Genomic DNA, 16,389 nt, shown 5'->3' with positions numbered 1-16,389 from the left:
GGTATTTTTATTTCGGTGCCTTAACTGTCAGCAGGTAATGTATGAAACATTAGAGACCAGGCAGGTTGGTTTAGAGGATAGAGGTTCCTGAGTGGAAATGGGGGCAGATCACCATGGATTTTGTAGTTGGGCTCCCACTGACTTCGAGGAAGTTCGATGCTATTTGGGTGATTGTGGATCGGCTAACCAAGTTCGCGCACTTCATTCCAATTAAGACTACTTATTCTTCAAAGCGGTTGGCTGAGATTTACATTCGCGAGATTTTTCGCCTTCACGATGTGCCAGTGTCCATCATTTCAGATCAGGGCACTCAGTTTACATCACATTTTTGGAGAGCCGTGCAGCGAGAGTTGGGCACCCAGGTTGAGTTGAGTACAACATTTAACCCTCAGGCGGACGGACAGTCCGAGCGCACTATTCAGATATTGGAGGACATGTTATGCGCTTATGTCATTAATTTTGGGGGTCCATGGGAGCAGTTTCTGCCGCTCGCGGAGTTTTCCTACAACAACAGTTATCAGTCGAGCATTATGATGGCTCTGTATGAGGCTTTGTATGGGAGACGGTGTCGATTTCTGGTAGGTTAGTTTGAGCCGGGTGAGGCTAAGCTATTGGGTACTGACTTGGCTTAGGATGCATTGGACAAGGTTAAATTGATTCAGGATCAGCTTCGCACGGTGCAGTCTAGACAGAAGAACTATGCCAACAGGAAGGTCCATGATGTTTCTTACATTGTTGGGGAGAAGGTTCTGCTGAAGGTTTCACTGATGAAGGGTGTTATGAGATTCGGGAAGAAGGGCAAGTTGAGCCCTCGGTATATTGGGCCGTTTAAGGTACTACAGAGGATTGGAGAGGTGGCTTACAAGCTTGCCTTGCCACCTAGTTTGTCAAGTGTGCATCCAGTATTTCATGTTTCTATGCTTCGGAAGTATGTCGGCGATCCATCTCATGTTTTGGATTTCAGCACGGTTCAGTTAGATGGTGTTGTGACTTATGATGAGGAACCGGTGGCCATTTTGGATCGGCAGGTTCGAAAGTTGAGGTCAAAGGATATAGCTTTAGCGAAGGTGCATTGGAGAGGTCAGCCAGTTGAGGAGGCTACTTGGGAGACCGAGCGCGAGATACGGAGCAGATATCCACACCTATTTGAGACTCCAGGTTTATTTCTAGACCCGCTTGAGGACGAACATTTATTTAAGAGGGGGAGAATGTAACGACTCGGCCGGTTGTTTTGAGAGTTGTAGCCCCGTTCCCCATTTACTGCTCATTTTGTACTTTATAGTTGTTATTTGACTTACCGAATTAGTCGGTTCGGGTCTGGAGAGATTTCAGAATGCGTTGAGACACTTAGTCTCATAATTGAAAGCTTAAGTTGGAAAAGTTGACCGGATGCTGACTTATCCGGAATGGAGTTTTGATAGTTCCGTTAGCTCCGTTGGGTGATTTTGGACTTAGGAGCGTGTCTGGATTGTGATTTGGAGGTTCGTAATTGAATTAGGCTTGAAATGGCAAAAGTTAGATTTTTATAAAGTTTGACCGAGAGTGTCCTTTTTGATAACAGGGTCGGATTGAATTTTCGGAAGTTAGAGTAGGTCCGTGGTTTCATTTATGACTTGTGTACAAAATTTGAGTTCATTCGGACGTGATTTGATAGGCTTCAACATCGTTTGTAGAAGTTGAATTTTTTAGTTTTAATAGGCTTGAATTGTGGTGCAATTCATGTTTTTGATATTGTTTGAGGTGATTTGAGGGCTCGACTAACTTCGTGTTGTGTTTTGGGACTGGATGGTGTGATTGATTGAGGTCTCGGGGGCCTCGGGTGGATTTCGGGTGGTTAATGGATCATGTTTTGAACTTAAAGAATTGCTGAAGGGCAGCTGTTGATGTAATCGCACCTGCGGAGGGGGAACCACATATGTGAGCTCGCAGAAGCGAGAAGGGAGCCGCAAAAGCGGGCAAGGAGGAAGTGAGCAGAGGTCGCAGGTGCTAGGTTATTTCCGCACCTGCATGGTCGTAGATGCGGCGTTAGGGGCGCAGGTGCGGAAGGCTCGCAGGTGCGATGGTGAATTCCACACCTGCGATTGCACAGATGTGCAACCAGGACTGCAGAAGCGGAGGCCCAGCTCTACTGGATCTACCGCAGAAGCGGAATTATGGTCGCTTCTGCGACACGCAGATGCCATTAAGTGTCTACAGAAGCGGAAAGGCTGGACATAATGTTAAATACAAGGGTTCGCGGTTTTCGCTTTATTTTAACATTTTGAGCTCAGATTTTGGAGATTTTTGAGAGGATTTTCGAGGGGATTCTTGAGGTAAGTTCCTTGTGCTCATTTTTGATCAATAATCTTGTTTCCCCATTGATTTTCCCTAGATTGTGTGGTTTTGAGGTGAAATTTGGAGGTTTGAGGCTAGGGATTTGGAGAGTTTGATTTGGCAATTTGGGTGAAGATTTGGTGTCGAATTTTGATAAATTTGGTATGGTTAGACTCGTGGTTGAATTGGCTTTCAGGTTTTGTGACTTTTATTGGATTTTGAGACGTGGGCTCGGGTGCCGACTTTGAGCCGATTTCGGATTTTTGATTTATAACTTCGTATTTTCTTGTCGAATTGATTCCTTTAGCCCGTATTGATTGTATCGTACTATTTATGGCTAGATTCGGTGCATTTGGAGGCCGATTTGTGAGGCAAAGGTGTGTTGGAGTAGAGTTTTGCTCGAATTGAGGTAAGTAACACTTCTAAATTGGCTTTGAGGGTTTGAAACCCCGATTTATGTGGTATTGGATTGGTGTTGAGGTGACGCACATGCCAAGTGACGAGCGTGCGGGCGTGCACCGTGAGAATTGTGACCTGGTCAATTACATATCACTATATAGTGGATCTATCTTTCTGATATCCGTGTTTTCTTCATGTGATAAAGTAATTGAGTTGTCAATCATGTTTAGGCTATATGATGGTACTGTTGGGACCCATAATGGTCGTTTCTTGCTGTTGACTTACTGATTTCATTGATATTTTGTACTTAGCCATATTCATTCATTTCATATCATATCTTAGTCTCCGTTGTTATTTATTGATACATCATATCATCATGTTCGGGCTAGTTTCATAACATTGTGAGCCCATGAGAGATTGATGACTGAGTGAAGCCGAGGTCCTGATTATGAGTGACATTTATGGGAGCGCGCTGCACGCCGCAGCTGTTTTACTGATTTATGATTGCGCTTGAGCTGACGGAGCCCCTTCGGAGTCTGCACATACCCCTAGTGAGCGCGGTTGATTTATACCTGGGGATGGATCTTCCTTGGACATGGATCTTGTTCGAAGCATTTATACTTGGGGATGGATCTTCCCCACGGGCTGGATTGGCCCTACTCAATAGTGAGTGACTAATGTTCAGTTGATGTATATATTTCGGGATGGATCTTCCCTGGGCCGGATTTGCCATATACAGTATTGAGTAATTGAGCATTTGAGAGTGTGAGCACATGAGGCTATCAGCATGGTGCATCACATACAGCATGTGGATTGGCATGTAGAAGTTATATTCTTCACATTATTCAGAATTGATCTATTTTACTGTATTGAGTTTAACTGTTGAACTTGAAAGCATGTATACATTTCTTCACTGTTATTTCTATATTGAACTGTATCGGTTGAGTTCGTCACTACCTTCAGTCCAAAGGTTGGATTTGTTAATTATTGAGTTGGTTGTACTCACGCTACACCCTGCACCTCGTGTGCAGATCCAGGTGCTTCCGGTCACGGCGGTTGCTGAGTTATGGAGTCAGGATCCTTGGAGACTATCGAGGTAGCTGCGTGGCGCTCGCAACCTTGACTCTCCTTCATTATCTTTACTTATATTTCAGTTCTTATTCTCTAGACATTGTAGTAGACTATATCCCTGTATAGATGCTCATGTACTCGGTGACACCCCGGTTTTGGGAGAGATATGTAGTGAATTGCGAATTTTATTATGCTTCTAAAAGGTTTTTCCTTAAATATTAACTGCTTCCATATTTTTCAAAGCTTTTATTGTGTTGAAATGGTTGAGTAATTGGCTTTCCTAGTTCCACGATAGGCGCCATCACGACAGTTGGTTTTGGGTCGTGATAGACACTAAAGCTATGGACCCCGTGACTTCATCATCAATCTCATCCTCATCATCGGATCCTTTGTTGGTGTTCTCATCCTTAGATGAGTGAATGGGACTGCCAGGCGCAATCCTTAACATCTCCTTTGAAGAACTGGAGAGATCATTGCGTAGATGCATACACTCCTTATCCGTCACGCCTAGCTTGCTCATTGTCATATTTAGGGAGCTATAGAGATAACTGTTAAAGTTTTCGTCCCTCTCATTCCTCGCAGCCTGCCTTAGCTTTAGCGTGGATCAAACAAGGACGTAATGTCTAGCAATCCCTTTGGTTTCTCCACATTCTCACCAAAGTCGGAGTACCTCGGTACCTTACGGGATAAGATGTACTGCATCAAGAGGTTGCCAAAGAAGAATCTTTTGATCTTTCGCCCAAAGCAGGTGCAGGCCATCTCCCCTAGCATAATCTCACCCATATTGATGGGTCGCCTAGTCATCAGAAAAAATATAACACTACTCGGGCTCGAGTGCATTCACTGTTGTGCTCAACCAGCATCAATCTAGCCTACACGAAGTTCTGCCACACCTTAGAAGTCTTGTTGAAGTCGAAGCGGATCATCTCAAGATGGGTATCCCCCTTAGTCCATTTCCACTTTGCATTAGAATCGACGCTACAAAGAGTGTGACGTGTCGCATGGTTGCTTGGGCATTTGATAAACTTTTATAGCCTCTGTGGGTTAGGGATATCAACTCCCAAAAATTCGTATAAGGAACGCCTATCCATTGGTATTTCCTTTCTGCGGACCCATGACTTGAACAAGTCCCCATTCCAAGTCGCATAAATTTCTCGCACCATGCTCAAATTTGCATGGCCCGGGCACTTTAGGAACTTATCCATCTTCATTTCTATCAACTAGAAAAGCACATCCGGGAAGTTCTTTTCCAGAGTCTTCACATTAATTCTCATTTCGAAGACGTATCGCCCATATGGCACAAAGTTATTATGCCATTGGATGGCATCCTCCCGAACTAGATCCAAATGAGGCTTTGGTCCCGATGGTGCCTTCTTTGACCCACTAGAAACCTACTTCCCTTTAGCTTGCCAGGAAGAACCTTCACCTTGCTTGCATTTTTTGGGAGGGGGAGCAGTAGTGGCAGACTTCCCCACTCCTTTTCCCTTGGTAGCATTGTCCCGAGCCATTGCAACCTACACATGATAAACATGAATGTGAGAATGAATCAAGAAATTCGCCCAAGGTCATCGTTATAGTCAAGGATGACCCCACACTTAAAATCGAAGGCTCTATATAATCTACTCACAATAGTGCTTTAAAGTGCACAAATATTGCACTACAAGGCGATGGGTACTCAAGACTTCCCCATGGCACACAATTCAAGTAGTCGAATATGGCCATGACTTAGCCATGGTGTAAGCAAGCAATGCTTGAGTCCAAATTACTACAACTAGTATAATACACTAACTACTTCTAACAAGAGGCTACAAGATATATTACATATGATACAAGGTGTGGGCAGTATGATTATGTTATTGTGAACATAGAACACGAGCTTCAGATTATGTAAAACCACCGCTAAACACCCCACACTTAGCCCAACATCACATACAACGACACTCGGCTACTCAGACTTCACCGGGGCACAATTCACTCTTTCAAGCATTATAGCAAACACATGGTGGGTATCAAGTATGATTTTCTTTTTTTCAACAATGGTAGAAAATGTTGTCCCTCCCAATTTTTAACTGAAGTAGAGGGAGTTGTAGTTTACTATTCCGTATATAATAGAACAACCAATTTTTGCAGCCAATTTCGTGCACATTAGGGTCACCCACCATAGCAACATAAAATGTAAAAGAGACCTAGGGAGATTGGGTAGTGGGGGTCATTTGAGAAGGGGGGGGGGGGAGCATTACAACACAAAAGAATTCACAAAATACAAGAGAGGAAAGGGAAGAAGACACATACCTTTGAGTTTGAGAAGAAAACACACAAGGATCAATGGAGAACTTTAGAGAGAGAGAGAGAGGACCGCCAGAGCGGGCAGAGAGAGAGAATAGCGGGGAGAGAGAATGGGGGTTTGGGGGGTTAGAGTTATTTTAATTAGTTGGGTAAATCGGTATGAGTTATGGTTATGGGTTATTAGGTGAGTGTAGGTGGGTAATTGAGTCGGGTTTTATGGGTTAGGGGTTTAACTAAAAAAAACAAAAAATGAAACGAAATAAAAAAATAAAAATTGACTTACCTAGTGATCCCCAACCCAGCGCGCCGCGCTAGGCCTAGCGCTAGGGGCTGTGAACTTTCTGTAATGTGCGCCCCAGGCAACATGGAGCACTGGCCTGTGCGCTAGTTCGCCGAAAATTATAATAATAATAATTATTATAATTATTATTTTATTTTAATTTTTAAATAAATATTCCCCCTATCCGAGCACTTAATACATCCTTTATACACATCCCACACCATTCCTACCTATGAGTTCTATGACTATAAAGAAAATAAAAAAATCTAGTCTACTCTAACCAAAAAAATAAAAAGCTAAGCTACGAAAGCACTAAAAATTGGGTTGCCTCCTAATAATCGCCTGATTTAATATCGCGGCACGAAGCAACATGTTCCCTCATACATCCACCAAGTTTATCAAAGTTTTTTGACGATGAACGCCACCACCCAAATAGTGTTTCACTCTTTGACCATTGACTAAAAATGTGCCATTGCTCTCGGGGTCCTTTAGCTCAACAACTCCATGCTTTGTAACCCGCACTACTTCAAACGGACCCGACCATCTAGACTTGAGCTTCCTAGGAAAGAGATTCAACCTTGAATTGAACAAGATAACATCTTGACCGGCTTCAAACTTACGATGCAAAATGTGTTTGTCATGCCATCTCTTTGTTTTTTCTTTATAAAACTTCGCATTCTCATATGCGTGCAGTCGAAACTCCTCGAGCTCATTCAGTTGCAACATCCATTTTTCCCCAGCTAGATCCATATCAAAGTTGTGCTTTTTGATTGCCCAATATGTCTTGTACTCAAGCTCAACAAGCAAGTGACAATCCTTTCCATAAACTAATGTGTACGGTGAAGCGCCAGTTGGAGTTTTATATGTTGTGCGATATGCCATAGAGCATCATCTAGCTTGCTTGCTCAATCCTTCTTACTTGCGCTCATTGTCTTCTCCAAAATTTGCTTCACCTCCCTATTTGAGACCTCCACTTGACCACTGGTTTGAAGATGATAAGCAGTTGCGACCTTGTGTCTCACCCCATACTTAGCTAAGAGGTTGGCCAACAGTTGTTACAAAAGTGAGTACCTCCATCACTGATCAAAGCACGCGGAGTACCGAATCTGGTGAGAATATTTTTCTTCACAAAGCTCACCACCACTTTAGCATCATTCGTAGGCAAAGCTACAACCTCAACCCCACTTTGACACATAGTCAACTGCAACCAAGATGTACCGATGGCCATTTGATGCTGGAAACAGCCCCCATGAAGTCTATTCCCCAAACATCGAAGATTTCGACCTCAAGTATGCCCTTTAATGGCATCTCAAGCCTTCTCGAAATTGTACCCATCCTTTGGCACCTATCACACATCTTCACAAAAGCATGTGCATCCTTGAATATTTTAGGCCAATAGAATCTCGACTGCAACACCTTTGCAGCCGTTTTGTCTCCACCATGGTGCCCCCTATATGGTGATGCATGGAAATCATGTAAAATTGCCTCCATCTTCTCCTCAGGAACACATCGGCGCACCAGCTGATCTACACACTACTTAAACAAAAACGGGTCATCTCATAGATAAGCCTCACATCATGCATGAATTTCCCCATACCATTCGAAGATAACTCTGACGGAGTCACCCTGCTTATAATGAAGTTCACATAGTCAGCATACCATGGGGCTCTGCCAGTTCTGATGGATAGAAATTGCTCATCAGGAAAGATTTTGTAAATTTCTCCCCCTTCCTCAACATATGCGCGAGTTTCCAAGCGTGACAAATGGTCCGCCACTTGATTTTCTGTCCCTTTTCTATCTTTGATTGCCACGTCAAATTCCTGCAATAGAAGAACCCAACAAATTAGTCTAGGCTTAACATCCTTTTTCTCAAACAAATACCTGATGGCTACATGGTCTGTGTAGACGATGACTTTAGTTCCCACCAAGTAGGCCCTAAATTTGTCAAACGCCCATACTACCGCTAGCAACTCTTTTTTTGTGACTGCGTGATTTATTTGAGTTGGATTTCTTTCCTCTGGCCTAATACGGCCCAATTGCTGTGTCACTGACATCACACATCAATTCAAAAGACTCTCCCCAGTTTGGGGCGGTGATAATTGGTGCAGTCACCAATCTCTTTCTCAACTCCTCGTACGCCTTCAAGCAGTGTTCATCAAACATCAAAGGCGTTTCCTTCTCAAGCAACCTGCAAAAGGGAGCAGAAATCTTAGAGAAATCTTTAATGAATCTATAATAGAAACCTACATGTCACAAAAAGCTTCCAACTCCTTTGATATAGATTGGAGGTGGCAGTTTTTTCAATTGCATCCACTTTTACCTTATCCACCTCCAACTTCTCTTTGGACACCTTGTGCCCGAGTACATTCCTTCTCGTACCATAAAATGGCACTTTTTCCAGTTCAGCATTAAATTCGTCTCTTCACACCTGGCAAGCACTTTACTCAAATTCGTTAAGCATTCATCAAAAGATGGTCCAAAGACCGAAAAATCATCCATAAACATTTCAACAAATTTTTCTACCATATCAGTGAAGATTGCCATCATGCACCTTTGAAAGTCGCAGGTGCATTACACAACCCAAACAGCATCTGCTTATAAGCATAAGTGCCATAAGGACAAGTGAAGTTAGTCTTCTCTTGGTCCTCTGGTGTAATTGAGATCTGGTTATAGACGGAATATCCATCAAGGAAACAATAGTAGTCTTGTCCGGCCAACCTAACTAGCATTTGATCAATAAAGGGAATGGGAAGTGATCTTTTCTAGTGGCATTATTTAGTTTCCGGTAGTCAATGAAAATTCTCCAACCGGTGACAGTACTAGATGGGATTAATTCATTATTATCATTTATGACCACCGTCATTCCACCCTTTTTAGGTACACACTGGACTGCACTTAGCCATTTGCTATCAGAGATGGGAAAGATAATACCTGTATCGAGCCACTTTATGACTTCTTTTCTTAGCACTTCCTTCATGACTGGGTTCAAGTGGCGATGGCGTTCTACACTCGGTTTGTGCCCATCCTCTATGAGAATTTTATGCATACAAAATGCTGGGCTAATACCACGGATGTCATCCATGGTCCATCCAATTACCCGCTTGTGCTCTCTAAGCACGCGAAATAGCTTTTCTTCATATAAAACAGATAAGTCATAAGATACAACAACACTTAAAGTTTCATCAACACATAAATAGGCATAATGAAGGTGGGAGGGTAGGGGCTTAACTTCCAATTTAGGAACTTCTTCGATAGACGGCTTGGGGGTGGCCCGGTTGGTCTATCTAAAGGCTCAAAATCGATCAGTCCTTTGATGTAAGCACATGCATCCAGATGATGCACCATCTCCTTCACCTCGTCCTCCAAGTCAATGATGTCAAACAACATAAGTGCTGTCTCTAGAGAGTCATCCAGATACGCACCCACATCATTTTTTTCTTCTTCCATTTCAATCACAAATGTCATAGCTAGATCCTCATAGCGACTTGGCAGTTCAATTGCCCTGTATGCATTAAAGACTGATTCTACATTATCAACCCGGAGGATCACTTTTCATTTACGAACTTTGATCACACATCACCGGTGTAACACCCCATATATTAGACAGAGTCCCACATCGGCAAAACACAAGAGGGATGTTGGGTATATAAGTTAACAAGCCTTAGACCCTTATGACGTGTTTCAAATCCGTGAGGGCTTAAGCCCAGAGCGGACAATATCACTAGCGGGCTGGACAGTTACAAGCGGTGGCTAAGAGAGTTCGTCCCAAGATGATGGGGACTTCTTCATCAGCTTAATAGCCCAGTATAATGAAATATACTGGCAGAACGAAATGCCCAATTTGTAATAGCATATCTTCTATCACCCCCTAGGGATGGACAATAGATCTATCAGCTAGCTGCAACATGACTGTGGTTGGCCTTGGAGCTCCCAACCCCAATTGACTGAAAACTAAGAGAGGCATCAAATTTATGCTAGCCCCCAAATCACAGAGTTCTCGCCCCACATCTACCTTACCAATTCGAACAGGTATGTAGATGCTCCCCGAATCCTTCAACTTTTGCGGCAATTTTCTTTGAATTCTCGAGGTGCACTCTTCAGTAAGTGTCACAGTTTCAAACTCTGTCAACCTCCTTTTGTTAGCCATTATATTTTTATGTACTTAGCATATTTTGGGATTTCACGTAACACATAAAATAATGGAAGATTCAATTAAATTTGGCTCCGCATATCAAGAAATTTGTTGAACATCCAGTCATCACTTTTCTTCTTCAATCTTTGTGGGAAAGGAGGTGGAGGCGTTGCAATCGGAGTCTTTTCGCTTTCTTTAGTTTCTTTCTCAGCTCTCCCACAGTTTTGGGGATCAGTTTACCTTTAGGAGTGACTTTTTCTTTCTTTCTTTTTAGGACTTCTTCTAACTCTCTGACGTTCCTCAAAGTTACAGCATTTACCTGAGGATTCTTATCTGTATCGCTAGGAAGGGCACCTGCAGGTCGAGTATTTTGTTGTGCAGCCAATTGCCCTATCTGCCTCTCTATGTTTTGAAATTCAGTCCTCAATTATTAATTATCTGTTCGAAGTTGCTGGTTGTCAATCAACACATTTTCAACATTTCATTTGTGCTTTCTTCTGCCTGTTGAGGTGGCTTTTGAGGCTGATTATAGTTCCCTTGAGGCCTGTATTGATTCTGAGTGGTCTGGTTCTCACCCCACGAGAAATTCGGGTGGTTCCTCCAGTTGGGATTACATGTGTTACCATATTTATTATTCTGGTTCATTGGACCTCTACCTTGTCGGCCCATATAATAGATGGATTCAGGATTCACTAGACATTTGTCACTCATATGGCCATCTCCACAAATTTCTAAACATATATCCATCCTCTGAACCAACTGCATTTGATGTCCTTGACCCATTGCCATCTTAGCCATTTGGTTGTTTAGTTTAGCAATCTCTACTCGCATGACTGACATCTCATCCAGTTCGAGTGTACTTGCTGCTTTCTATTTTATCATCCTTTTTGAGTCACCTTCACCCTGCCAGCTATGATCATTAGCAGTGAAATTGTTGAGTAGAGTCTGAATCTCATTGTACGGCTTTTGCATGCAACTTCCTCCACAAGCTAAGTCTAGATTTAATTTGGAGGTCTCGTCCAACCCATCCACAAAAGTATGTCTCAAAACCTCATTAGTTTGACAATGATGTGGGTAGTCTTTGAGTAGTTTCTTGTATCTTTCCCAAGCTTGACGAAGTGTCTCACCCTCTCGTTGTTGAAACCCAAGAATCTGGCTCCTCAGTGCCTTTGTCTTCTTAGTGGGAAAAAACTTGATTAGGAATTTTCGTGCTAGATCATCCCAAGTGTGGAACGAGTTTACGGGCTCCTCGTTTAACCATTCCTTTGCTTCCCCCACTAGAGAAAAGGGAAACAAAGTCAGTCAGACATTGTCCTTAGAGACGTTCAGATAGTTGTATGTATCCGTAATCTCAAACAAATTCTGTATATGCCTTTGGGGATCTTCACTTGACAACCCCACAAATAGTCTTGTGGATTGAATCAGTTGCACTATGTACTGTATTAGCTCAAAGTGCCCAGTTATATCAAGCTTCACGACAGCCTGAGTCATGTTCGAGAGACTAGGCCTTACGGCCTCAATCACCGGTCATTCTTCATTTTCTGCCATCCCGATTGGCTGTGGTTGGACTACAATACCCAACTCTGCAGTTCTTTCTCTTTCTTCCGCCTCCCTCCTTAACCTATGGAAGAGTCTTTCGGGCTGTTCAGACTATTGCTTCTTCTTAGAATTCAAGGTGAACACCTGTAGAGTCAGAAACAGTCAAACATATTAGCACTTGAACAAAAATAAATAATAGCTTATCTCAGATAAATAACTAATCCCCGACAACGACGCCAACAACTTGTTGGGTCCAAATGCACGCGCAAGTCTATGCAGTCGACAAGTAATAAAATAATTAAAAATTATCGTTTCCCCGAGGATTTATAATCAACTATTTTCCAATCTAAGCTATTTATCTACTTGATGCTCAAGTGAGTGTGAAGAAGATGATTTTGATTTTCAATAATTAAATTACTACGAACTAAACTAATAAGCAAGCAAGAAAATAAGATCACAAATAGAGCAACAAACACATAGGGAGAATTCAATGAGATGGAAATATTACAGGATTATGGGATTAACGTCTCTCTTATTGCATTTTTCGGGTTGATGTAATCACTTGACTTATCTAATTTGTTGATTAGTAGGGTTTATTATGCTCGCGAAGTTCTTTCGAAGCTTCGCTCGCCTATTCAAGCCACCTAAGACTATATGTCTATAGAATCAAACTTGACAAGAATGCATGTATATTTCCCGTAAAATTAACCAAGTAAGGCAACTAGAATATGTCTATTCTAATCACGAATCTATTCTCTGATGCCCGGATTCAAGAACTTACTATATATAATCCTATATGCAATTTATAGTTTCCACTTTCGAGTTCAACTATAAATTCGTAAATACTACTCTATTGTTAGCTACGCAATGGAATAATTAAGTGCAAGATTGAATAAACAAATTAATATGATAAAATCAAGCAAAACAATCAACCGTCAATTTACAATAGTCAAAAACGACCCATAATCCCAAAATAATGAGGTTCTTAGCCACTCATGTTCACGACAGATTCATGTCACCAGCGCCCCGGGTAGTGTGGGGCACTAGTCTTGGTGCTGGCCTTCTTGGAGATTCTGTTTTGTGCGCCACAGGTAGCGCCCCACGCTGCCTGTGGCGCTACACTGTAGCTTTTTCCCTTTTCTTCTCCTTTTCGCTTCAATTCGCACCTTCGTCCCAAATTGCCTCCGAATGATTCCTACACATAAAATACCACAAATTAGCATAATTCATTATATTATACATCCGAAGTCTACGAGACATGAGTAAAATGCGAGGCACTATGCATAAAAATATACATATTTTAAGTCGAATATCACTTTAACCACAAAAACTATTTTTTGGTTAAACAATGACGCCAACGCATTGAAAGTGGGGTCCATAAATTTTGCTGTTAGTCGTAGGGGTATTTTTAGTCCTAGAAACAGCGTTGTGCATATTTTTGGACCAATAAGTGGACGGAGAGTAAAAGTCATAGAAATATTTTTGGCTCTTTTCCGTTTTAGTCAGCCTCTTTTCTGCTTTCCTCTGTAATGCTCTCTCATCTTGCCTTTTCTGCAACCCACTGAGCCATCAAATTAGATATACATTTTAGAACCACACTTAAGCCCCAGACTCACTAACCTCTAAATTCTGGATCCTCGGTTGCAATTTGGCACAAATCAATTTACCTCATTATACAATACGGAAACATGAACTGCTCGAAATACGAATGAACATCAAAACCATGTGATGAGAATATAAAGCTGTAGAGATATATTACAGTTACAGTATCAAATAGTGCTTGATTAAAACTAAGCTCTCCTTGGAATGTTAAACTGGATAATTTTTTTAGGACTTGACAATGCATATGGCTTAGAACCTCTATAAACTAATCATTTTTCATTTGCTTTTTTATCATATGTAAAGCGTTTGCTTTTTCTAATATATGACAAATGCTGCAATGTTGACTTCCTAGGCCTACAGCCTACTGCTGTAAGTTTTCAATTTTGTTACCAAATTTGGTTGTTGCAGGTATGCAGAGTAGCTCGGATATTTTTAGAAACACAAAATTGCCTTATCTTCCTTACTTTATAAACCTTGGTAATGCAACAGGACAATAAGAAAGCAATTATCTGTCTCTCTTCATTAGGCTTTACACTTCTGAAACTTTGAAGTTGAAAATGAATCAAAATCTTGGACTTCGTTTTACTTCAAAACACCGTCATACAAAATACCATGTTTTATTAATTATATTTAAGTTGCAAATTTTTTTCTGGAAGTTGTGTCAAAGATAATGAAGAGCGGGGGCTACATTGAGCTGTTGATGGTTCCAACCATTGTTTTAAAAGGCGTTTCTGAGGCAAGCCGCACCAAAAATGTCTGAGGCGATGGTGTTTGTCACGACCCGAATTTCCCACCATCGGGGGTCGTGATGGCGCCTACTCGTAGAAGCTGGACAAGCCACAAATCATAAACTCCTAATTCCTTTATTTTAAATCATTTTTATCATTCATAACAACAAGCGATAAATATTTAAATAACAGCGGAATATAAAATTAAAGCGCAAGACTTAAATTATATAAGCTGAACAAAATGCGGAAATCAACATGTGCCTCTACCCAAGAACTGGTGTCACAACATCCACGGACTACTAAGAGTACTAAATACAATCGTTTGAAAGAAATATAACATTGTTTGTCTCGAAAACATGAGATATAGAATGAAATATAAGATAGAGGAGACGCCTGGCCTGCGGACGCGTGCAAGGCCACCTCGGTGTCTCGGTGGACTGAAGGCAGGCTCCCGAGCTACTGCTGCTGTTCGGGACCTGGATCTGTGCAAAAGAGCACAGAGTGTAGTATCAGTACAACCGACCCCATGTGCCGGTAAGTGCCTAGCCTAACCTCGGCGAAGTAGTAACGAGACTAGGACCAGACTATCAAATAAACCTGTGCAGTTATATAATATACAGCGAAAAGTAAAGCAGGTATAAGCAAGTAAGGATGGGAGGGGGAAACATGTTTTGGGGGATAACAGGTAAAAGAGAATATCAAGAGAACCATAAAGGAATCAAAATCCAACCACTAGCAAGAATAAGGAAAGCAAAGGCAGATTTCACTTTCTTTTCACATCTTGTTGCAGGCGTGCAACCCGATCCTATTTCATTATATCTCGTGGTAGGCGTACCAACCGCTCCCATTTTATTATATCTCGTGGTAGGCGTACCATTCGCTCCCTATTCATATTGTCGCAGCGTGCAACCCGATCCATATATATAATAGTGCTGCGGCGTGCAACCCGATCCATATATATAATATCGTTGCGGCATGCAACCCGATCCATATATAATATTATTGCGGTGTGCAACCCGATCCATATATAATATTGTTGCGGCATGCAACCCGATCCATATATATAATATTGTTGCGGCGTGCAACCTGATCCATATATAATATTTTTGCGGCGTGCAGCCCGATCCATATATATAATATTATTGCGGCGTGCAACCCGATCCATATATAATATTTACAATTATAACAAGAGTCCCGACAAAGGATCAAAAGGTCTACACTATCCCGGCAAGGGAAAAAGAAACAACTATAACCAAACTTGTTACAACACCTAACTACCTTAGCTATACCCAAACTTGTTACAACACCTAACTACTTCGGCTATACCCAAACTTGTTACAACACCTAACTACCTCAGCTATAACCATAATCCTTACCTAACGCAAAGAATCATCAACCTAAGTATCCGTAATATCAATGAAGAACACAATACAAGGGAACCACAACTCAACAATAGCCCGGCAATGGGGCAACATATTGATCTCTTCTCTTTCTCACTTTTACTTCACAATTCACTTCATCACTCGAGCCACTGCTCTAGAGGTTCAATTATCACTTATGCTTTCACCATTCGTTATACAACTGGAGCCAACGCTCCTCAACGTTCATAGGTCACAATTCTTTTCACAACTTTACACAACAAATAGAAATTTTTACCAAGGCATGAATAATACAACGAAATCATGGAAATCAACAATCGACACCGACGTATAGATACTCGTCACCATGCCTATACATCGTACTCAACAAGAAACAAATAGCAAATAGGACGCAACTCCTAATCCCTCAAGCTAAGGTTAGACCAAACACTTACCTCGATGCCTTGAACACAACTCAAACATTAATTATAACTTTATCCCGTGATTCCACCGCCAATTCGCTCGTATCTAATCACAAATTGCTTAATTACATTAATAAACACTAAATGAATAACCCCAATGCATGAAAATGAGTTTTCCAAAGTTTTACCCAAAAAGCCAAAAATCGCCCCCGGGCCCACGTTGTCAAAACCCGAGGTTCGAACCAAAACTGAATTACCC

At 41.7% G+C, this 16,389-nt stretch overlaps 1 protein-coding gene across 1 annotated transcript; it reads right to left on the bottom strand.

Annotated features, from left to right (window-relative positions):
- On the bottom strand, window positions 5,175–7,231 carry LOC109227731. Its single transcript, XM_019392929.1, has 2 exons — window positions 6,734–7,231; window positions 5,175–5,297 (listed from the first exon to the last, which is right to left on the bottom strand). Exons 1-2 carry the CDS (start codon window positions 7,229–7,231, stop codon window positions 5,175–5,177), a joined length of 621 nt encoding a protein of 206 aa, XP_019248474.1.

This window comes from Nicotiana attenuata, chromosome 6 (assembly GCF_001879085.1).
Source record: "Nicotiana attenuata strain UT chromosome 6, NIATTr2, whole genome shotgun sequence".
Classification (NCBI taxonomy): domain Eukaryota; kingdom Viridiplantae; phylum Streptophyta; class Magnoliopsida; order Solanales; family Solanaceae; genus Nicotiana; species Nicotiana attenuata.
The sequence above is the reverse complement of the archived record's forward strand: the minus strand, read 5'-3'. Positions and strand labels throughout refer to the sequence as shown.

What these genes read in the sequence shown, in the direction of transcription:
- LOC109227731 (XM_019392929.1), bottom strand. Translation starts at nt 7,231, where the DNA reads ATGGCATATCGCACAACATATAAAACTCCAACTGGCGCTTCACCGTAC. An exon ending in CTTTGATAAACTTGGTGGAT is followed by an intron (nt 5,298 to 6,733) that starts GTATGAGGGAAC and finishes TATCATGTGTAG; the next exon opens with GTTGCAATGGCTCGGGACAA.